The sequence below is a fragment of the Drosophila mojavensis genome, unplaced genomic scaffold (genome assembly GCF_018153725.1).
Source record: "Drosophila mojavensis isolate 15081-1352.22 unplaced genomic scaffold, ASM1815372v1 contig_16, whole genome shotgun sequence".
Taxonomy (NCBI): domain Eukaryota; kingdom Metazoa; phylum Arthropoda; class Insecta; order Diptera; family Drosophilidae; genus Drosophila; species Drosophila mojavensis.
In genome coordinates, this window is record NW_025318693.1 from 10358914 (window position 1) to 10383166 (window position 24253).

Sequence of the window (24253 nt, forward strand, 5' to 3'; positions counted from 1 at the left end):
GTGTGTGTGTGTGTGTAAAGGATGGCAAGGATACCATTCAGCAAGTCCGGCTAGCATACTTACTCAATTAGGTGACACGAACTGGCGCTGGCTTGTCACTGATTTGCCTCTCAGCTGGCTTTCAGCCGCTACCCAGTTTATGTCGTTCCCTTTTGGCTTTTAATAGCTACAATTTGTTTATGATCTTCGGTTTAAGGGTCTCTGTGTGCCATTGTCTTTGTGTGTGTGTGTGTGTGTATAAACTCTGGCAATCAATGCGTTAATTATGTCAACAAGCGCCTTTAAATGATTTGGTTCGCTAATTGCCTGGGCATCAAACTTATAAGGAATATTCAGTTCATAAGGTTGAGCGAGTTAAAATGACATTTCAGCTGGAGCGTAGGCTAGATTATAAATATATAACGTTTTATATAGATGGGAATATATTACATATATTTTGGAGTAAATATTTAGATATTATTATTATTATTATTTTTTTTGTTTATGCCAGATTTAGTCAAGTATATAATGTTACATTCGTATAGCACTCGAATTACTGAAGTGTTTGTTATGAAATATATTATCTGCTCAATTTTTATTGTAATGTAATATAAACAATTTTTTTTATGCATATATTCTTATTTGTAATATATATTTGTTTCTGTAAATTTCAATCAAGTTTTTGTTATTGTGCTTTGTGCTTGTTCTTCTTTTTATCCCGATGAACTTAATCATTTTCGCAGATATTTTGTAAATGTATATTCCACAAATTCGTAATTTTTTTTCTTCGGATTTTCTGTTGATATCTATTTAAATATTTCAAGCCGTAAACACATTAAAAAATATAAACGATATGATGCAATTTAGGTGGAGGCTGCTATTTTATATTGTATAAAAACCAGCCAATGGTAGTATAGAGATAAATCTTCCCTATGGGGAGTAAAAAACTAAAACAACTCCGCTTGGCTTTAATTTAAGTTCCAAAATGATCTGTGATATTTAGCTGAGATTGCTTAAGGGAAAATTGCCTAAGTAGGGAGTGTATAAGTGAGAGTGCACTGGCCGGACCGCTCTTCTAAAATTTCTTTTATAAGGAGATATATTATGCATATGAATTTACACACTCTCTCTCTATTCTCTCTCTCTTTCTTTCTCTATTTGTCTCCATCTCATAATTTGTTTAAACTAATTTAAACATGATTTAATATTTAATCTGGCCAAAAATTGTTTTCTTAAACTTTGCGGCGCACACAAAAACTTGTGAACACAATTCACCAGGCTCACCTGCTCGACAGGTATAAAAAAACAGCAACAAAAAAGAGAAGAACGTGCAAACACCTTGCTGCATTTCTCTAGAGAACTGGCCACAGCTGGCGGCGATGACATTTCGAATAATGTTGCAAAGCGAAAAAAAAAAAAAAAAAACCAAATATACGAAATGAGAATGGAAAAACATGTGAAGTTTAAAGTTTAAATTGAAAAACAAAACTTGGTGTCCCAATGTCGTTTCGTGTGGGCGGTGTTTAAATAAAATTTGTCGAAGTAGTTGCGTGAGTGGTGGTGGGCGTGGTGCAAGGGGGCAATGTGTGGCTGTATTTTACCTATAGTAAACATAAAACGATGCACACTTTGGGGACGCAACGGCGCAACTGGGCGACAATAAAAAGCAAGCAAAGCGCGAAGCGAGGGGGCTGGGCCGGGGGCAGCGTGGGGGCAAAAGTCATAACGAGTGCAAAACCATGAAATGAAATCGTTACCGCCCCCAACAGTGTGTGTGTGTGTGTGTGTGAGAGTGTGTGTTGTACTTTTTTGTAGCAAAAAGCAGAAGTTTGCGTATACGTAATGCGAATTCGCTTTTCTCATTTTTTTGTTGTTGCTTGTGGAATGGTGCTCTTCACATTTGACATTTGCTTTTATGTATATATGCATGTGTCTCTCACTCCACGTGCGTGTGTGTGTGCGTCAGCTTGTCTGTGTGTATGTGTGTGTGTTTGTGTGTTTGTGTGTTTGTGTCACACACGGTTGCCTGCCTTCATGCATTTGGGCTGCACAGAAATTAAGCAATGTGTCCCAATGGAGCACTACGTTGCGTATACGTAATGCGTCGATGCTTTTGGCCGCGCCGCCAGCAGCGCTGCATTAAATATGAATGCAATTTACAGTTGAGAGTGTGGGTGTGAGTGGGAGCGAGTGTGTGTGTGTGTGACACACGCTCGCTCCAACAGCCACAAAAATTGTTTGCATATTTATATATATACAAATTTATATATATACATATATGTATATAGGTATGTATATATATATCTATAAAACCGAGGCAAATGACGTAAGCTTGAGTTTTGCTTTTCCATTTGTTGTTTCCACCCGCTTGGCGGCTGCTAATGGAGCGCCATTTGGCTGCACAGCTTCGTAATCAATTAGACAACATTTTTTTCATGCACACACACACACACTCATACATATATATGGGTTTATGTGAGCGTAGCCCATGCAGTGCAGCCATTTGAATAGTTCGCCTTGAATTGCTCTGGCTGTAAATTGAATAAAAATTAAAATTAACAGTTCAATGGCTGCAGAGGCTACAGGGCCTTTTATACATTTGCCGAAAGTTTCAGAGAGGTTCATTTCATTTAATTCTCTGGGGACCGGCCAATTCCTTAACTCTGCAAAAGCTGAGCAGCAGAGGGGATTTTTAATTATTTCCTTTGCCTTTTTTATGTGGAAGAGTCAAAGAGAAAGTTGCCTAATGAGATTTATTCTTTTCAATTTTAAGCTAATTGAATTGGCTTAAATGAGCTTAAAATTCGTATTGTTAACCTTTTCAGTTCTGCTAAATATTTTTTATTAAATATAATAAAAATTTATATACATATATATATATTTTTATTTTCAGTATACCTTAATAATTTCTCTACTTCACGCAAATTCTTGCTCTTCTTCTCTGTCCACTTCGAACCCCCTAAGCTCTTATGTTTGTCTTGTGTCATATTATTTTTATTAGCCTTCTTCTTTATCGGCTCTGTTTCCGTTTGTTATTTTCTCATTAACCTTTTTATGCGCAACCGTTGAGCATATTTTGTTTGACATTTGCTGTCCTCCAACGGGCCGTAAATGGATGTGAATTTTAATAATATTGAATGTCGCGTTCGTTGATGCTGCAATATTGAATGCCTTACAGCTCTGACCAGACACAGTCACACACACACGCACACACATATTCTTGACGTGTTGTGGCCCAGCCAAGAGCAACAGCAAAAGGAACCAGCCGAAGGCGAACAGAGAAAAAAAAAACCAATTGACTTTCATTTTGTCGGCAATTTTCACAGCATCGTTTGTTGAGCGCAGCAATTCACACACACACACACATAACATAAACACATACACAGCGCTGCGTGTTTCCTGTTGCTGAACGCAATCATTTGATTGCAGTTCGATGCGAAATAATTGGATTTGAAATAAAATTGCTCATCGACTTGTTTTGCTTTTGACCTGACAACCAATGATTATATACATATCTATATATATATGTATATTTGGCCACATATGTGCTTATACCATTATTGGCCTTTTCGCTTAGCTTTTATGCACATTTCGTTTGTCTAACTGTCTCATGCCTCACTAATTCAACATTTATTTTTATTGCCCTTGTGCATTTGCTCTAATCTTTGTTCCTTGTCAGTTGTTGCTTCTCCGTGAACCACTCAAAATGTTAATTTGTGCTGTCAATTGAACATAATTGAATGCTAGAACTTTGAATAAACCGTTTTGCGTATTTCAAATACATTCAAGTAGCGCATTTAAGCAGTTTCATGTAATTTATGAAACTATAAGTAGTTTTCGACATCTCAAACTGATCATGTTATATAAATATTTTAAATAGAAAACATTTTAAATGAATTTAAAGTAAATGAGCGTAGGTCATGGGCGAAGTTAGAAGTTGGAGAAAAATCAAGTGTGTAGCTCTTATATATGAACAGACGGATGAATGAAGAGACTGACGGTTAGGGACTCAGCACGTTGCCCCTATTAAGAATATATGTATATATACCTTATGGGGATTGTCGTGCCTCCTTCTGCCTGTTACATACATTTTAACAAGATCCTTGTTTTCAATGGGAAAAAGATCTTTTATTTTAAGAGTGATTCTTCTTTTTCTTTTAAGAGTGATTTTTCTGTTGCGCTGAGAAAAATATATTTCTTAGATATCATCTAGTTATGATGTTACAGATCTTTAAGTTATATAAGCTCATGACAGTTGTCTTCCAGTTAAATAGTAATAAAAATATAATATAACCAAAAGAATGTATTCGCTTTTCAATACTTGTTAACCTATACCTTCGCTTGACTACCCAGCTTTATCCATTTATTCCATTACACTTTTTCCTTAAATAAAATAAAATTCATATATATTTTTTTAAATTAAATAATTTTCAATTTTTATTTCGCATTTCACAGTTGTCGGCCATTTCGAAAATTGCCAGTGTTGAGAAGCACGCACTCATGCAGTGTTCTTGTTGCCTCGACTTCTCTGCAAATTTTCGCACACTTAAAGCTAATTTCATAATACATTAAATACTTATATTTTGTTTTTGTTTTTAAATTCTTGAAATAATTTACTTAATTTTCGCTTTTTATTTTTGGGTTTTTAAATTGTATTAACTGTTATTGATTTGATTTGATCTAAGAACGCCTCGCACCAGTGTTGGCAAACGTTTCAATTTTCGAAGAGCTAATACTACACAATAATAATAATAATCATAATAATAATAATGTTTATAATTAGCTGCGGTCAACTACTTATTTACAAAATACGCACACGCATATATGTTGATTTTTTTTTTTGCATACAGAACTGGGCTGGCCATGTTGTGTGGCCATGTTGTGTTGTGGGCGTGGCGTTTGTCTAAACTGAATAAATATTGAAACTGTGTAAATAGAATTATTTGTTTAATATTCTTTTTTTTTTTTTTTTTTTTTTTTTTTTTTGTATTTGCACTGCTCTAAGCTAGAACTCTTGTCATGTTTTCTCACTGTTTACATATACATATATATTTTTGTATATATGTATATATATTTGTATATGTATTATAGATTGTGTTTTATATATTTATATGTTTTTACGGCTACATCAAATATTTGGCAATCAATTTGTTGTGGTTTTGTAAAATGCGCAAAATTAAATGCAAATCTGCGCTGTCTTTTTATACCCTGAACCCATTTTCAATGGGAAATCAGGGTATAATGGTTTTGTTGAAATGTATGTAACAGGGAGAAGGAGGCGTGGTAGACCCCACAAAGTATATATATTCTTGATCAGGGCGACGAGCTGAGTTGATTTGGCCCTGTCCGTCTGTCTGTCCGTCTGTCCGTCCGTCCGTCTGTCCGTCTGTCCGTATGTATGAACGCGTCGATTTCAGAAGATATAAGAGCTAGAGACTTCAAATTTTTTTTTAAATGTTCGTAATTACAGCGCGCATATCAAGTTTATCATTAAAAATCGATAACTCATCCCGATCTTTTTTTATCGATAAAAAACCTTATCGAAAACCAGTTATAAAATTATATCTTCTACACCTTTATTGCTAGAGTCTCCAAATTTTTAATGTATGCTTATATGCAATTTATACAATTTCGGTTTTTGTTAAAATTTACCCCCCACCCTTAAATTCACCCCCTCACCCTCACTTTTGTAAAAAGCGTATTTCAATAACTAGAGACTTGTGCTTTAGCAATTATATGCATATCCATGTCATAATCATAATCTGAAAGTTTCATGAAGATCGTACGTCCACAAAAAAGTTATTAAGCAATTAAGTTCTCAGAGTAATCGCTCACTGCCGCCCATGCGTGTTTATGCTTGTGTGTGTATATGTATGTAATTGTTTGTGTATGTGTGTGTGTGTGTATGTGTGTATTATGTGTGTGTATGTATGCCTGTGTGTGCGTGCGTGTGTGTGTGTATGTGTGCGTGTTTCTTGTGTAAGCTGAAAGACGCGAAAAATTATTGAAATAGCTATTACTCCAAGGGTTCAGGGGATCTCGTAGTCGAGTAGTCTCGACTAGAGCTTTCTTACTTGTATTAAATGAGTTTGGTATTTTATTTATATTTTTAAAATTTAAATACATCAAAATTGAAATTTCAGACATACTAAATGGGCATTTTTATTTGTTAGGTTCAGGGTAGTATCTAGTCGAGCACTCTCGACTAGAGTTTTCTTACTTGTTTTTTTTTAATATTTTTAATTTTTTAATTTATTGTATTTCCTCTTTATCCTAGTATTTATTTAAACACAGAATATTTTATATGCATATTAATATTGTAAACTTTGTTTCTCTCTTTCTGCTTGCCTTTGTTTTTCATGGTTTTCTCTTTGTTTATTTATATGTACAGCGCAATTAAGTTTAATTATTGTGTGCTCATGTTGTCTGTCTGATGTTTTGTTCCGGATTGTTTTACATTACTGGCCATGTGCAATTATGCGGCTTTATTTATGCGCACAGCCAAGGCAACTTAACTTGGCCAAATCGCTTTACCACTGCCCCACTTGATGGCCAGCTACAACCATTTAGCAGGCAAATAATTATGGGCCGGACAGCGTCTCTTTATTAACTTTCCGCAGTGCTGTACTGGCGCCCGGAATGTGAGCCAAAAAGTGTCAAATATCGAATTAACTCATTTGAGTTGTTGTTGCTGCCTGGCGACAATTTTCTGCTCGCACGAAACTGAAAAGTTTTCGCAAGTAAATCTTGGCCAGCTGCGCATGTCATAAGCAAGAGAAAACCTTCATTAAATTTGACAATGGGCCGCCTTCATTGTAGTCCAGTTTTTCTGCTTTACTGGCAGAAATTGCCGTATATAAAAAAGGGGATGTCTGTCCGTTCGTCTGTCTGCCCATCTGTCCGCCTGCCTGACACTTGCCCACTTGGAAGTTGGAAGTTGGAACTTCCTTAATTAAGATTTTGTGCGTTCAACGCAATTCTTGCTTATTTTTGCCCTAATCCCCTGAACCGGAGCCCGGAGTCCGGAGTCCGGAGTCCGGTTTCCAGAGTCCAGAGTCCGTTGTCCGTAGTTTGTTGGTCAGCATTACTTTAATTGTTGTTAGCCCGCTTTGCTTCACATTTCGCTTTTGTGGCCAAAAATAAATCCTTCTGAATTGCTTGAGACGAAACGCTTGAACGCCTTCCATAGCCGTTGCCGCTGCTGTTGCTGCTGCTGCTGCTGCTTGTAGCTCAAACTGTGCCCAAGCCCCCAGATACATTTGTATCCGCATCTTTATCTATCTTCCTGTTGCTGCGGCTCTTGTGTTCTTCTTGTGTATTCCAATTACAAAGCCACAAAAAGTTGAAAAACTGTGCAATGACTGTGGCTTTCGCTCCCCCTTTTGCCGCCCCCGTCTGCGGCTCGCACAAGATTGTTGCACAACTTTTTATCGTGTCTTAATGTAATTGTTGTGTTGCACCCCCAGCCCGCGCCCCCTTGTGCCGGAGTCGCCCTCATGAAGTCGTTGCTTGTAATTTGATTTGCTAGCACATTATTTTGATGTCGGCCCAGCCCTGGCCAGAGCAAGGCCAGAGCAGGGCGTGTGTGCTTCTTGCTCCGCACATTGGCATTTTTCACATATCTTTCAAATAGTTTTACAACATCTCACATTTGCTGTGGCGGATTAGTCGTCTGCCCATTTGGCTGGATTTACACCATATGCTCTCTTGGTCAATTTATAAATTGAGGCTAAGAGGGCGGCTGTCGACTGAATCGACAAGTGCCAAATAACAGTAAATGGGGTGCCGCACGAGGTTGTACAAAGCAATTGCCCGGTCAGCCCTTAAGGGTGTCAATACAAAACAGAAATCAAATATATCCTAAAGGAGTTCTCTTTCTAAACCAAGTGTGCTTGTTGCTCAAGGCTCAAGTCCAGCCCAGACGAGCCAAGCCACGTCGAGTCGAAATTTTAATTAAATTGCTCAAAGTGGGTTAAAGATCTGCTGAAGCAGTTGACTTTTAAAGTCCATTAGCAATGAGCGTCGCTGCCTGAAGATGAAAATCTATCAAGAGTTTTATTTCGAGTGAGAGCCAAATGCGTTTTACACTTTCCCCCATCCGCTTGGATGGCCAACATTTTGTAATTACTTAGTCCGCATGCTCCACTAGTCAGAGCCTTAGCTAGTAGTTCTCAAGTGCCAGCACGAAGGAATGCCACAGCATGAAGGAGTGAAGAGTTGCGTCTCTTAAAGTTTAATAAATGTTTGCTTCACCTCTTCAGGATTTTATTTCCTAGATATAAAGTAAATCAAAATTCCAAGATTTATATGAAAGTATCTGAAGGTATAGTAAAAGTATCTGAGAGACGACTAAGAATAGTTTTATTGAATGAAACTGTACAAATTTAAACTGCTGCTTTAGAGCATCTTGTGGTATAAATAAATATCTCATATATATGAGAAGTTTCTGCCAATTTGATAAAAAAGCATCTGTGAGATTTATAAATGTTTAAGAAAAGTAATTAATGTTTTTATAAGAATTACTTCGTTTTTAGTATTATATTAATATTTTAAATAATATTGAAAAGTATCTCAAAAAGTGCGTACAAAAGTATCTGTAGGATAAACTAGGATTTTTATTGTGAATTTGAAGGAGATTTTTTGCTTTTAAGAATATACGAATGGAATATACTGTGACTCTCAGAGTACTTACAGTACAGTACAGTACAAATAACCATCTCATAAATATGAAAAATATCTATAAGTTTGATAGTTTATGCTGGTAAAAACACGTATCTGTTAGATATATAAATATATATTTATGAAAAGTAGTTTCATTGTTTTCAATGCTACATCATGTTAATGATATATCAAAAGAGTAAGAGTATATTAAAAGTATCTCAAAATGATTAAGTATCTCAGGGATTGAAAAAGTATCTATGAACACGAGTTTGGTGCTGTAAAAAAGCTGTGGGAATTTAAAGAATATTTTTGCCTTGTAGCACAAATATTTATTTGAAAAGCATGAAAATTATTTCAAAATTAAAGAGTACAACAGACATGAAGAAAGTATCTATAAGATATTAAAATGTTAAAAACCAAAAAAAAATCTGTATAAATTTGTAAAGAGAACCTAAAGAGAACATATGGAGAATCTTCCCTACTTCCGAGCTCCTCCTCGCATTACAAATGGGGGTATTCAAAGCACATAAAAATGTCCTTGGTGAAATTATGGAAATTGCCGCTTGATCTGGACATCTGCTCACAATTAACAGCACCAGCAAATTGAGACTTTTCCTTTTGGCGGAGCTCGTTATGGCCGATTGGAACGGCTCGAGCCTTTAGCTGCTGACTTTTGGCCATAAACTAAATTGTTATTTAATACTTTATCGATATATTTCATTTTTATATGCATGACTATCAAAGCACTTAATCTTGGCCCACGGACAGCCACTTATGCACACATATAAAGTTAACTGACCAACACACACACACACGCACACACAGACACACACTTAAGCTCACACAGATACTCAACTTGGGGCTTTAGCCCTGGTGTAAACTGACCCAAATACAACCACAAGATGGACATCAAATCGAGGGCCGTGTTGCGAATGGTCGACGGAGTGAGGGGGCAGGGACTGGGGCTGGTGAGGTGGGTGTTGCCTGATGGCCCATAAAATGTAGCTGGCGGTGGCTATTTGGCTGCTCTTGGCTATTTGGCTGCTGGCCGCTCCACGCGGCGTATACGTAACGAAACTTTATGACAAATTGTTGCTGCTAACCTAGACACTAAGATGCCTGCCACGTGTGTGGCCACGATGAGCCATATATCAAACGAGACTCGGCAAACATAAATATATATGTATGTACATAGATATATATATAAATAAATATATGTACCCAGTATATGTATATAAAGATGTATGTGTATATATCTTTTTCTATGCTGCTGCTTCCTCTTTGGTTTATGACTCATTTTGGCCCGTTAGCTGCGGGCTGCGGGCTGTGGCTTAAAACTATGCAGAATGTTTTCTATATATATATATATATATAGTTGTATATATGTGTTTGGTGTGTGTGTTTATGTTTGTTTATTTGCCCTTGATTCACTGGAGTGTTGCGTATTGTCGCTGTCCAAAAACGGTTTGTCACCAGATGCCCAGCCGGCGTGTGCTGGGCGCCATCAGCTTGCTGCTCATCGAGCGCAGCGTTGACGCTGACGTCGACGTCGACATCTGGCCACTGCTCAGCTGTGGGGCAGCAGCTGCAGCTCTATGTGTGCTGCTGCTGCTGCTGCTCCTGTTGCTGTTGCCCAGCAGCTCCATGGGCAGATGGGGCATGCCGCCGGCCGCAGCCATGGGACTGCTGGGCGCCATCTCTATGTAGTAGCTGTCCTCGTTGCTGGGCGAATGCAGACTGCTGCGACTGCTGCCGGAGGAGCAACCGCTGCCACTGCCACTGCCACTGGCGGAGCTGTCCGCTAGAGAAGCGCTGTAGAACTGCAGCTTCTGTTGCTCGCGCTGCAGCTCACGTGCCTGCAGATTGTGCAGCGGGGAGCTGTAGGGCGCCTCGCGCCTGGTGCTGTGATGCCAGGCGCTCAAACGTGCCGGATCCGTCTGGCCGGAGCCCTGATAATGCAGAAAGCTGTGCACATCGTCGTTCTCATTGAGCTGGCGCTGGTGATGCGGTCGCTGGTGTCCGGCGCGCGGTCCACGCTGCCAGGGCAGCTCGCAGCGATAGACGTGCGCGAGGCCGGCGAGCAGGACAATCACCAGGATGCAGACGAGCAGCAGCATCAGGCCGGGATGGCTGCCATTCAGGCTCTGCTGTGGGTGGAGGCGCGTGGCCAGCAGCTGGGCGGACTTGGAGGCTTCCGTCTTGAGCTCTACAAACGCCTTCAGCTGGGCGAATGTGCTCAGCTCCTGTTTAAATGCATTCGGCGTGTTGACGCTGCTGTGTTGATGCTGTGGCCGCGTGGATGTTGCTGTTGTTGCTTCAGTTGTTGTTGTTGTTGTTGCTGCTGCATGCTTGGTGCTGTAGGTCATCTTCTTGATGCTCAGCGACGGTTTCTGCTTCTTCTTCAGCTTGGCATGCTCCAGCTCCAGCTGCTGCTGCTGCTGATGCTGCTGCTGCTGCTGCTGCTGCTCGGCATGAGCTCCAGTCGCCTTTGTGTCGCCCTTTATTGCTTCCGCTTGTCGCTTATCAGTCGCTTCCTGCTGCTGGCTGGCAGCCAATGTTTCCGCATCCGCCACAGTTGCCGTTCCGGGCAGCAGCAATTGCTCCGCATCTATCAGCAGGTTGTCGCCCTTGTGCATCAGCAGCGGCGTTCCAATTAGATGACGATCTTTAATATGCAGCTGCAGCGTGGCATGTTTATGCATCGGCTTTGCCTCCTGAGCAATGGTTGTTGTTGTAGTTGCTGATGTTGATGTTGTAGTTGCTGCTGTTGCTGTCTCTTTTAATACACTCTTGGCCAGTTTTTGTTTGTTTGCCATGTCAGAGCTTATAAGCGCCAAAATTGTTTGTGGCACCGCAGCAACATTGCTAATTTTTGTTGGCTTGCCCAGTCTGGCCGGCGCTCGCTCTGCTGCTGTCGCTGCTGTTGTTGTTGCTGGCGACGTCGGTGAGCTGCTTGCCAAAATGCTTGTGCGTTTGGCAGCGCGCTGCAAACTTGGCACGCCAAAGGCTGTGGCTGTTGCTGCTGTTGTTGCTGCTGCTGCTGTTGTTGTTATTATTTCTGTTGGCATGCCAGGCATTTGTTGGCGCTGCAGTTGAGCTAACGAAGTCGTTTCAGCTGGCCCTAAAGTTTTTGTGGTTAGCAGCGCGATGTTGTTGCCGCTTGATTGCATTGCATTTGGGTGAGCTGCTGTTGCTGTTGTTGCTGCTGCTGTTGCTGCTGTTGTTGCTGCTGCCTTTGACTTGTGCACTTTTGGCATCGTTGCTGGCATTGTTGTTGTCGCTGCTATGCCGCAAGTGGGCGGCATTGATTTGGCCAGCTGCTGCACAGCCTCCTCGTCTCTGGTGGCCAGTTCATTTGCCACGCCCGCGCACGCTGGGCTGAAGCTCTCGTAAAAGTTGGCCAGCTGCACGTAGCGTCGCTTCAGATCGATACGGCCCATGGTGCGGCCCAAATCGACACTGCGACAGGGACTGGCCCATTCGGCAATGCCCAGCAAATCGCTGCACCGCACGGGATTGTCCTCCAGCAGGAGATCGCGCAGCTGGGGCAGCGTGTGCACAATCGCCTGGCTAACGGACTCAATGCCCGCCGACTGCAGATTGAGCGTGAGCAGCTGGGGCAGTGGCAGTGCCGGCAGGAACATCAAGCGATTATTGGACAGATCCAGGGTCTTCAGATTCTTGAGGCCAGCGAATGCCTGCGGCTGCAGCTCCATGATGCTGTTGTGCTGCAGAAACAGATGCTCCAGCGAGGTGGGCAGACTGTTCGGCACATGCATCAGGCTATTGTGATCGAGGAACAGCAGCTCGAGCAGCTCCAGCCGACCCAGTGCATCGTCCTCCAGCTGTGCCACGTGCGAGTACGACAGATCCAGGTACTGCAGCAGCGGATAGCTGTCCAGGTCGCCGCAGTTGATGGACTGGAAATGCAAGAGCAGGGAATATATAAAAAGATTTGCATCAGTTGGTTTGGTTCAATTAAAGCTAGAGTGTGGGACACAAATTGTGCCAAAAGTGAAGTATTTATTGTGGAAAGTTTATTTAATTTAACTCAAGTAATTAAAGAATTTTGTGAAATGCATAAATCGTAAATAAAATAAATTAATGTCACTAATTATATTTGTTAGAGGTGCGGTCATGGAAATTCAATGAAGGGATTTGGCTGGACGACTAGAGTGGAGTGGGTGGAGATCAAACAGTGATTAATGAATATTTCAGCATATGCAGGATTAGATAAGGGTTGAAAAGTTGCTGAAGTACTGGCGAGTGTACGTCATAATTCTGGTATTCTACAAAGTCTCAAATTTCTTTAGATTCCTCTTAATGTTAGCACTTTGATTCTCTGTGGTAAGTGTTTATTCAAAAAAATTCCAAAAATATTTTAAGCAAGTTTTTCTAGTAAAAACATTTAGGTAGCGCAAGCTCTTGCATTTTCTCTCTCCACACACTTTGCTAACCACTTGGTTTTCCTTTTTACTTTCCATTCTCTTTGTTTGCCCTCAAAGAAAGGACAGCGAGAGTGTCCTTTAGGTACAAATCTGCGCGAGGCTAAGCTTTAACGAACTTACAGTTGAGTCTTGGAAATTTGATCAGTGTGAGAGGCGAGTGACTTGCTGACATTGTTTAAAAATTAACTTGAATCAGCCGCTATAATTACTTCAAAGGCTGGTCGGATGCCAGTTTGCCCCTTTTTTGGTAGCTGCTAGCTGACTGGCTGGCTGGTGTTGCCTTAGCCCCGAGCAGTGCCTCGTCTGGGGCCAAAAAGTAAACATAGACGCGACTCATTAAATGAAACAAGCGACAGCCACGAAGCCAGTCAGACGGCTCAGACGGGCGGCCAACCGAACAGCCGTTACTCCTGCTCCTGCTGCTGCTGCTGCCCCTACTCCTGCTGTCGCCGTTGCTGCTGTCGATGCCCTTCGGGCGCAGTTGCCGCAGACGGGCGGAAGCTTTGGCTGTGGAAGACGTCGTCTCTAAACGCCATAATTTGCCATGAAAAGGCTGCGTGTTGACTAGCGATAAAAGGCAGCAGCAGCAGCAGCAGCAGTAGCAGAAGCAGGAGCAGGCAATGGCAGACAAATTAAAATGCCTGCTGCCAGGCAACAAAAGAGAGCGAGAGAGGCAGTGAGTGAGTGGGAGAGGGTGGCGCTGCAAGGGAGCACAAAGCAATTGCAACTAGTTGGGCTGTCTACTGTCTTGGCGCGTCTCAGCTGCTCGCTGGCTGTTGGCTTAAACGTGATTATGCTTATGCCAATTATCCTTATTTTATTAATGCCCAGCGTCGAGCGTGCGCCTTTTGCCTGCTTAGCCTCTACTTTTTTCTTCCTTTCGCAGCTTACGAATGGCATTTTTGCACCTTTTATGGCATTTGCCATAATCGACAACAGCAGCAGCAGCAGCAGGAGCAGCAGCAACAGCAATTTATAAGCCGCATTTGTTTTTGTATATGTACTCGAGCCTGTTAGAGCTTAGTTAATACCCGAACGAAGCCCCTAAACGGCTGAGACCGTCCTTTGTGCTGCTAATGCAAAACGGGCTGAATTTAGTTGTTTTTGTCATAAATCATTTTATCGTTATACTTTCTCATATTTCTGCTGCAGGTCAGCTCAATTTGAAAAGGTCTATGACTCACTGACTTGGCTAATTATTTATAAATGCATGGAATAATGCCAAAGAGCTGTATATTTCATTTATGCTTGAGCTTATGATAATTTCCATTTGTTTCTTTATTATTTCAATTATATATATTAAACTAGTCTGTCAAACAAAATCTGTCGTAAAATCTATTCAGAGTAAGGACTCTATTCAAGGAACAGGTTTGTGTTTTTCATATTTTATATGTTTAATGGTTCTCTAGTATTTTTAGAAATTTCTGTCCTATATAAGGAAACAAAAAAGAGAAGAATCTAAGCTATTATATATATTTTTCTATATACTAATTTTTTAAATATTTTTCTATACTCTAATTATAAATCTGTTTTGCGAAACAAAAATGTTCTCCCAAGTGATTTTTTTTATGCTCTTCAGAGCAACGTCTTTTATATAAATAAATGTGTATTCTCTTCTAAGATATATATAACGATATATAGAGCGCTATGCTCATTTTACTAACTATAAGAGGCTATGGCAACAGATATGATGTATTAATAAGGATATCTATATAAACTGCATTGTTCATCAGAGCCTCTTTCCTTATATTATCTGAGTTCAATGATAAATGTTGTCGCTCAAACGTTTGGCAGAAATTGGTTTATTTAAACATTTTGTAATAATTCTTGGAGATGATCGTAGATGATTGTAAATTAGGCTCCGAAAATTCCTACTTTTAAAGACTTTACAAAAACAATATTGCCTAACATTCTTCTATTATCTCCTACAAGTCAACACTTTAACTTCCTTCTAGGATATTTAAGAGTTCGCCAATCTTTTGTTTAACATTTGACTTTTCTGCAAATGCGCCACCCTCTGACTGAAGTCAGCTGCCAGCCGAATGCCATCTTTTTGTTTGCCACTCATTGTGAGCGCTAATCGCCAGCTTAACGGGTCTGTCCGGCCGTCAGTCAGGGACAGTGCGAGGCTATTTAATTTATTATATTTTGCATTGTTTTCGCTGGCATTTGTGGAAAGTGCGAAGTGCACTTAGCGCTTGCTTTGTGTGTGTGTGTGTGTGTGTGTGGCCGCATTGTGATTTTAATTATGCTCTAGCACTGACTAAGTGCCCGACTAAGAGCTGTCTAAATGGCAGAGCAGTGCAGAGCGCAGAGCGCAAAGCAGCTTGAATAAAGTTAACAACAATTTTAATGGGCTTACGAAAGGCACTAATAGCAGAAGTCTTGAAACGCTTTTAGACATGTTTTACCTACCGCACATACACATATACATATAAAGGAAACTAAGTTTAAGAAAGTAGTAGAAAGTAGCTTAAGACTCTTGCTCAAAGGAGAGACTTTAATCTGCCTAAAGCATGTTATAAAAAATAAAACAAAATATATTGCATAAAAAATAATTAAATATATTTTATATTTAATAATTTGATAATCTTTATATAAAACATAAAAAAATGATAAATAAATTTTATATGAAATAATTTGCACATAAATGATAATAAATATATTTTGCATTAAATTATTTGCATATAAGAGACATACAAAAAATTATTTAATATAAAACATAACATATTTATTTAAAATGATCAACATATGTATAATTATACCTATAGCAAATTATTTTATAATATAGATACCAAATATATTTGATATAAAATAACTTTCATAAAATATAATAAATTCTCCCCTTTGAGCAGAAGGCGTAAACAAGTTCTGATAAAATTTATTGATAAATAAACTCCATGGGATTGCAGCCAAGGGCTAAGTGCGTCATTTCTTATCATTTGACTTGAAGATATGGCTGACATATCAATTACAGCATAAAATAGGGCCAAATGCTTCCACATTCTAATCAATAATATTTATGTGTAAAATTTCCTTTTCTGCACTGGAAAATAATTTTAGAGCTCGGCGACAAAATGGAATGCGACGCACATTGGCCCGTTGCCGGAACGGGGAGCCAGAGCCGGAGCCGTAAGTGTAAGCCGGATGTGCGAGTCGAGTGGCAACAACAAAATGGCGGCGTAAATTTAAAAATAACAAAGTGTAAATCATATGCCCGGGTGGATAGCTGCGTGCGTGGGTAATCGGAGTCGAGCCAGAGGCCCACTCGAGCGCCGCGTCGAGCTGAGTCGGCAAGGACCGCAAAACAGATGGTAATTAATGGCAGCAGAGGGGCAACTCAGACGCGGCTAAAGAATAACTGTGCCTGTGTGCGTCTGTGTGTGTGTGTGGGTGGGTGGGTGGTTGGTTGCTGCTGCGAATGTGCCGTTAATTGCCGACAAAAGCGTAAAAATTGCGGTTCATTGCGTGCACACACACCGAGAGAGAGAGAGAGAGAGAGAGAGACAGAGAGAGGGAGACAAAGAAAAAAAGGAGAGGAGAAGACAGTAGGCGGTGCCTGATGGTTTCACTAATTCATTGATTACGTTCACACGTCGCTTACCTGCAGCCAGTTGTGCGACAGCTTGAGCGTGCGCACGGATTGGGCCAGGGCGGCGGGCACCTGGCAGAGGCCCGTGCCGCTGGCGTCCAGCTCCTTGAGGCTCCAGGAGGCGACGAACTCCTGCATGGCGGCGCCCACCTGCGGATTGTGGGCAATCGATAGGCTAACCAGATCGGGTATGCCCTGGAGAGCGCGTATGGCTGAGCCGCTCAGCCGATTGTGCGATAGATCCAGATGCTGCAGATTGGGCAGCGCCAGGAAGGTTTCGTAGTCGATGTCCGTGATGTTGTTCCAGCTGAGCAGCAGCGTTTCCAGACCCATTAGATTGTAGAATGCCTGGCGATCGATGGCGCCGTCGAGCTGATTGTGCGCCAGATTCAGTTGCTTCAGCTGCGGCATGCGCTGCTCGAAGAAGCTGCCCGACAGCCGGCTCAGCCTGTTGCCCGAGAGATCCAGTGTGACCAGCGACGCGCTGAGAGCGGGCAGCGCCGTCAGCGAATTGTTGCAGGCGTGCAGCTGCTGCAGCTGCGTGAAGTTCTGCAGCTGCAGGCTGCTCAGCCGATTGTGACTGAGATCGAGGCGATGCACCAGCTCGAACTGGCCCTGAAAGTTCTGCTGGCTATCGTAGACGCTGAGCCCCTGGCGCGTCAGATTCAGCAGCGCAGCCCCTGACGTTTCGCGTTTCTCGCGCGGCTGCGTCTCGCGCTTGTGCTGGTAGCGCAGCTCGGCCTTATAGTGGGCCGGGGCGTGCTCATCGCGCAGCATGCGGCGCACGCCTTGAAAGCTGAGATGCTGCGCCAGCGACAGCTTGCGCTCCTCCTGCTCGGCGGCAGCATTCGTCAAGGATAATGCCTGGGCGCTGCACAGCAGCAGGGCCAAGCAGAGCCACAGCCCGAGCAGCATCTTTCTGGGTGGGCTGTGAGTGTGGGCGTGGCTGTTGCTTAGAAGGCCGCCTCGTTTATTTGGCGCTAGTTTCCCTTCTCTTTTTATGCTCGTTTTCCAGTTTTCTCCCTCTTCTCTCTCTCTCTCTCCCTCTCTCCTTCTGTGAGGGCCGGCCTTTAATTTCACTTGAAATTTATGCGCTGTACGTGCGAACGTTTAGCGCCGCGTCTGAAATTTGTCGAATATGGGCAACGTTTTGGACGTTTCATTCATTTGCCTGCCATTTATTTATACATTCATGCACTCACGTACAGCAGGGCGCCTATTTCTCGGCTTTCTCTGTCGTCCTTTGGCTTGTTCGTCACGTGCTGGACCATGTGACAACTGTCAACGGTTTGACAGCTTTGCCGTACGCATGGACTTCCGGTGCGGCGCCACGGCCATTGTTTCAGGGCAAAAGCGGGAGAGCCCCAAAGAAAATGGAAAAATCGTTGCCTACTTTTCAGCGCTGACTGCTAAATATGCTGAATTTTTAATTAAATATCCACTTGGCCATCAGCTTTTTCAATTTTTTCGCTTTGCTCTCTCTCCCCTTACGTACGCCCTTTTACACTTTCACGTTTCACCTGTTTCACCTCGGTGTTTTTTTTTTTTTTTTTTGGCTAATTGCTGCACAAAACGCTGCTCAACTTCAACAAATGTCAATTAAAAATCGCGCATCGTTGGCTTAGCTTTTGTTGCTGTTGTTATTGTTGTTGTTGCAGTTGTCTGTTGTCGCATTACAACGTTGATTGTTCCCCTGGCATCATCGCGTGCTTAAAATCTGTAATGAAACAAGCAACAAGCAAAAGAAAAATAATTGTAATTGCGTTTGTTATTGCAATTGTCATTGTTGTACGTGTTGTTGTTGTTGTTATTGTTGTTGTGTGCTGCTGCTGCTGCTGCTTGAATGCAAAGTACGAAGTGAAAAAAGAACAGAGGTAAAAAAGGCAAACTTCTTTATAATTTGCTGAGCATTCGCTTTGTGTCCGCACTTGATTTTGCATTTGTTTGCTCTGCGAATACCAGGGCAAAGGGTATTTTGAATATTTGGTGAAAGAAGTAACACTGATGGGTAAGCGTGATATATATTTAAATAAACATGTATATAAATCGAACTATATAATAAAATAATATGCATAACATATGTGTATATAGGAGACGCTAGCTTATCTTTGTGCTTCTTTGTCTCTTTATATTCTGTTTTTTCTTTTCTCTATACCTTTCTGTTGTCTTATTTCTGCCTTATTTGTACTTTCATCTCTATATCTTATCGTTTCTCTGTACTTTTCTCATATTTCTCTCTCTCTCTATTGTTTTCCCTCTACTGTATTCCCTCTATCCTCTTCCTTGTTCTCTTCTCTTTTCTCTCTTCTCTCTACTGTTACCGCCCCTGTAGATTATCACGTCTATTTTCGTGTCTTCTGTCTTCTCCTTTCTAACTTTTCTTTGCCCACTCCTTTCTTCCCTCTACTCTTTTCCTTATTCTTTCTTCTCCTTTCACTCTTCTCTCTTCATTCTCTCTTTCCTTTTCAACCTTCTCTTTACACCATTCTCTATACTTTGCTTCTCTCTTCCCTATATTTCCTTATCTCTTCTATCTTTTTTCACTTTTTCTACCTTCTCTCTTCTCTCTTCAAATTCATTATTTTATTTTCGCTCTCTACTTGTTATTCCTTTCCTTTTTCCTCCCCTTTTCTTTACTACTTTCGAATCTTCTATCATTTCTTTTTTTTTAAGGTAAGGGTATTCCGTCTTTGATTACTCTCTAGCTACACATTCTCACTTTCTCGCTTGCTCATACCTTTTCTCTTTTTGTTGTTGTTTTTCCTCCCTGTTTCTTTTTAATTTGTGCTCGAGCTTTACGACTTGAAAGCGCTTTGGCACTTTGGCTTAAGTGTTATTTTTATGTTGATTGCAGCTAATGAAATTATAATTTCAACACGCTTAACAACCAGCCATAATTTGGCCTGGCTGTGCGCGGAGGGGTTGCAGCGGCAGTTTCAGCCGGGTCGTGAGCCCCCTTGCCACATGAGGCACCTTTTCTGACCGCGTGTCAGCCGCATGCCTTGGCATATGTATTTTAGTGTGTGCGTGTGTGTGTGTAGATGTGTGTGTGTGTGCTATAAATCATTTAACTGGGTCATTTCATTTCCGTTGCAGACGAGCGACAGGAAATCCACTGCATAACCAGCAACTGTCAACAGACAAACCCTCCGGGCCGAAAGCGACGCAAATTTGATTTACTCCTTGTCGTCGAATTGATGCCCCAGAATATACGCCTAGATCCCTTCTCCCATATTTTTTGTTTGTTTTTTTGTTGTTGTTGTTGTTGCTGTTAGGACAATCTGCCCAAAAATTAATTTGTCAATGTCTACTTAAAGTCAAAATTGCCAATTCAGTGCGCTACCCAAAATGGCAGTTTGGGGCCGTAATATGCGAATTGTCGCTCATACATGTGGGGCATATGGAAGTTCTTAATCTACAAATTGCTCAGAGATGTGAGAGACTGCGTTGTGTTTATGTAGATGATGGGGTGTGAACTTCAGAGATATCTGTTTAGTTTCGATAAAGCTGTAGATGTGTGTGTCTGTGTGTGTGTGTGTGTGTAGCTATTCTTAGCTATTCCTTGATCATAAAAGCTATATCTAATCATATAAAATTTATTCTACTAAAAATTTTTTTTAACAATAAAATATAATTTCGATGTAGCTGTAGTTGATCGTAAAAGTTGTATCTAATCATATAACATTTATTGTAATTAATTAATTAATTTATTAATTTATTTACTTATTTATTTTTTTTTTTTTTTATTTTTATTTTTTTTTTTATAATGGAGTATAGTTTTGATAAAGCTGTTCTTGTGTCTATCCTTAGCTATTTTTTTTTTATCGTAAAAATCATATTCGTTTTAAATTATATTATATTATTATATATATTATATTAATTTTTATTGTTTTTTATATTTCTTAAATAATGTAGTTTTGTAGCATGTATTCTTTGCTATTTATTGATCTGATCAGATTAAATTTACTGCAATAGATATTTATTAGATGGTAGCTCGTAGAAATTATATCTAATCATAAACAAGTTGATCGTATCATATATCATTAGTAGTAGAAAATTATATTAATGTGCATGAGAAATAGTTAAGCACTTGATTTATGTTGCGATTTAACGTTAAGATTTAAATCTAATTTGTTTCCCAGACTCATTTGCCTTCAGATCATGAAGTACGATATTATTTCAGCTTAAGCATTTCTATTTAAACGTACATATGCTTTTTTATGTAGAATGGTTAAGTCCATAAATGTTGATGTTTCTACTACAAGCAATGCACACACACAGACATAAATGCACCCTCACACACACTCACACCCACAAGTGTGTCTACAAATTTATAGCCATCACATGAAATTTATTGACAAATGCCATCAAGGAGCTGGCATTTCATTTCACTTGTCGTTTGCTTACGCAACAGCAGAATATAGGCCATACGTTTAGCGACAGACTTGAAAAAAAAAAAAAATAAATAAATAAATAAATAAAATAGAAAAAAATGAGAACGCCCCATAGAGAGCGCCCCCCTTTTTAACGCCAGACAGTGAGACAGATGGACAGCCAGACAGATAGATGATGTACACAAGTCAGTTGACATGAGATTCGATTTAAAAAAAATAAATAGAAGTGAAGAAGAAGAAGAAGGAGCAGCAGCAAACCAACAACAAATATGTAACAGCAATATCAGCAGCAGCTAAAACAACATGGCCAAGGACGGCTGTCTGTCTGACTGTCTGCCCCTGCTCCTGCTCCACCCCTGCCCACAGCCGAACCCAGTCGAAGCCCCGTTGGAGTCAACAGTCAGGGGACGCTGCTTGTTTTTTGGTTTTTATTTATTTATATTTTCCTGGGTCCTTTTTTTTTTTTGCCGGCTGTTTCCTGCGTTTGTCAGTTTATTTAATGCCAGCTTGAAAATAATTTGCGAATTGCTATGCCATCTATACGTGGATTATATATTACGCTCTTGTCTCGTCTTTTATGATTGAGCATTAGCAAGCTGGCCCCCTTCCCCCTGCCCGAAGGGAATTCGAATATTTATGCGCTAAGCAGCTCGCATTTGACCTTCAGCTTGCCTTAGCTTTCAGCCAGTTAATCAAATGCACAGCACAAAAGGCAAACAAATGGCTGCCGATGCAGCACATTGAAAGTGCAGCCCTTTGTGCAATGGCGGGAGACTGGAACCGGCATGGCACAGGAGTCTTTGGATTAGATAAGATGCTGCCTAGCTGACTCTCCCTCTCTCCCTCTCTCTCTCTCTATCTCTGTTACTCTTTCTCTCTGTTCAAGTATATATTATAAATTGTTGCTTTAATAAAAATCCAGGACACTGAAATTGGATTCTGCAGGCAGCATGCAGCTGCCATACGTCAACGATTTATTTTATAGGAATTTAGCCGAGTCCCAGCCCAGTCGAGTAGCAGCAGCGGCAGCCCCCAGCATGCGTCGTGGTACGTGGCTGCAACACGGCTTTATCAGTTGGCTCAGCTACTGCAGCAGAATGCAAATGGCATTTGATGGCAAGGACAACGCTGTCGCTCGATGCATTGCTCATTGAGTGCCTCCTGGCTGTCTGCTGCTTGCGATACTTTTCCACACAGTTTCCTGCTGCAGTTGCTCGCTCAATTGCACAACAAAATACAAAATTGTATCTCTGCCCCCGTCTGGTCCATACATAATGGAGTGTTTCGTATCTGCTTACGGTGTGTGTGTGTGTGTTTATGTATGTGTGCATTGTATGTATTTGCATTTCATGCAAAAAATACAGTGACTGCTGGATTCTTACTCAGTTAGTTTACTCACAGTGTGACCACCTTTTCATTCATTGTAATGCGCATTTGAATACCCTAGGAATTCTCCCCATAGAAAGGGTATATCGAAGCTGATAAGACAAGGCAGACAGAGAAAATCATACAAATTATATTTGATTGTACATTTGCTATAGTTTTCATCATTTCTATCTAAATCTTCTTGCGCCCATATATAATATAGTCTTAACTGATCTCATCGATCTCAGGATTTATGGTAGCGAGGTATATGAAATTTAGTATATAAGCAGCTGATACGCCTTTAAACGATCATAACAAATATTTTCTTGCATATGACCATCATTTTCGGAGTTATGTGGAAATCAAGATTTAATCTATGTGAGAAGAGGGCTAAATGGGATGGCAGCAATAATTTACAAATAAGATTTCATATCTAAATTACTACATATACACTGTCTAAACATTCGCTCATCTGAGCTCTGATAGTCTAGTTCTACTTAAATTTGTCATCATCTGATCTTTCTATCTGCATTTAGAGCTACTTAATTGCCTTGTGCTGAGTATCTCTGACTCTCTCAGTCTTCTCGCCTGCCAGCTTATTTGTCATGCATGAGCTTGCTTCTTCTTCCTCTTTTTTTTCCTTTCCACCGTTTTCTTTTACCCTGAGCTGCTGTTTTAATAAACTTCCGCTTTGTGAAAGTTTTATGCTGTCTGCCGCCCGTTGCTTCTGACATGCATTCAATGCCAGCAACTTCATTGGATCTCTACTGCAGCTGTGCAGCTGTAGCCCACGTCCTGCGTCCTGCGGCCCTCGTCCTGCAGCTGGCTGCATCTGTGTCAATGTCAACATTGGCAGGACGTGCGAGTTTGTCACTTTCAGTTGAGCTCGTGGCTCTTAAACTGCCAGTGAAATCTTTAAGCAAAGTGTCCAACACTTTGCAAACAATTTGCCAGCCTTTGCGAGTCTCCCTCTCTTTGGGCATTTTTTTTTTCATTTTTTTGTCTGGAATTTTTTGCCTTTGCAGTGCGCATAAAAGTTTTTAAATTAAACTTTTTTTGGGGCAAAATGATTGTCAATTGGACGGCGACACACGAGTGTGAGTGTTTGTTGAATGTGTACGGATTTTTTTACTTAATAGAAAAAGAAACAAAGGATATTTTACCATGCAGTTGATATGACTCTGTAGAAACACTAGCAGAGATTTGAGGAATTTGAAAAATAGTTTAGTTTTAAATACAAATAAAGTTAATAAAGTTAAATGTAAGCCAAATCTTTATCGTTCATCAAGCTATAAAAGCTAAACCTTTAATTATCTAGCGCCCTAAAGCTGCCATTAAAAATACTTTTTGATAATAACAATAATAATAATAATGTGATATATATCTGCCTTTACGATGAGAAACGACTCTGGCTTAATTCTCATATTTCACAAGTTGCGCCAATTTGCCAAGGAGCGGAGCAGAAAACGTTTTTGGGAACTTTTACTTATGACTTATATGCTGGCAACTTGAGGTTGCCGCCGCCATTGCCGTCGCCGCCCAGTTGTTGTCTTTATTAATGCCCTGTGGCTAAACGCGCTGCCAGCCAACCACCAAACCCAAACCCGCGCTACGGTGGGGCAAGCCAAAGCAAAAACACATAAGTAAAATTCGTAATAAACTTGTGCTGCTGCTGCTGCCTTCTGCTCGAGCTGCTGCTTGGGCTCTCACTCTATGTGTGTGGGGATTTTATTGTTTTATTTATGTGTAGATTTTCATGTTTGATTTTTCTTTGTTGCTCATTTTTGTTTTAGTTGTGTGCTGCTTTTATTTGT

The 24253-nt window shown here is 40.7% G+C and overlaps 2 protein-coding genes across 2 annotated transcripts in view; one reads left to right on the plus strand and one right to left on the minus strand.

Moving 5' to 3' along the window:
* Nucleotides 1–24253, plus strand: part of LOC6572799 (protein timeless homolog) — a 91520-nt gene that overhangs the window by 41456 nt on the left and 25811 nt on the right. The window lies entirely within an intron of this gene.
* LOC6572800 overlaps nt 7655–24253 on the minus strand; it is a 31564-nt gene continuing 14965 nt past the window's right edge. The window contains 3 exon segments of the mRNA XM_044007530.1: nt 7655–12560; nt 16693–17802; nt 17887–18397. Of these exon segments, the coding sequence (XP_043863465.1) occupies nt 10068–12560; nt 16693–17595 (3396 nt within the window). The 5' untranslated portion in view covers nt 17596–17802; nt 17887–18397 and the 3' untranslated portion in view covers nt 7655–10067.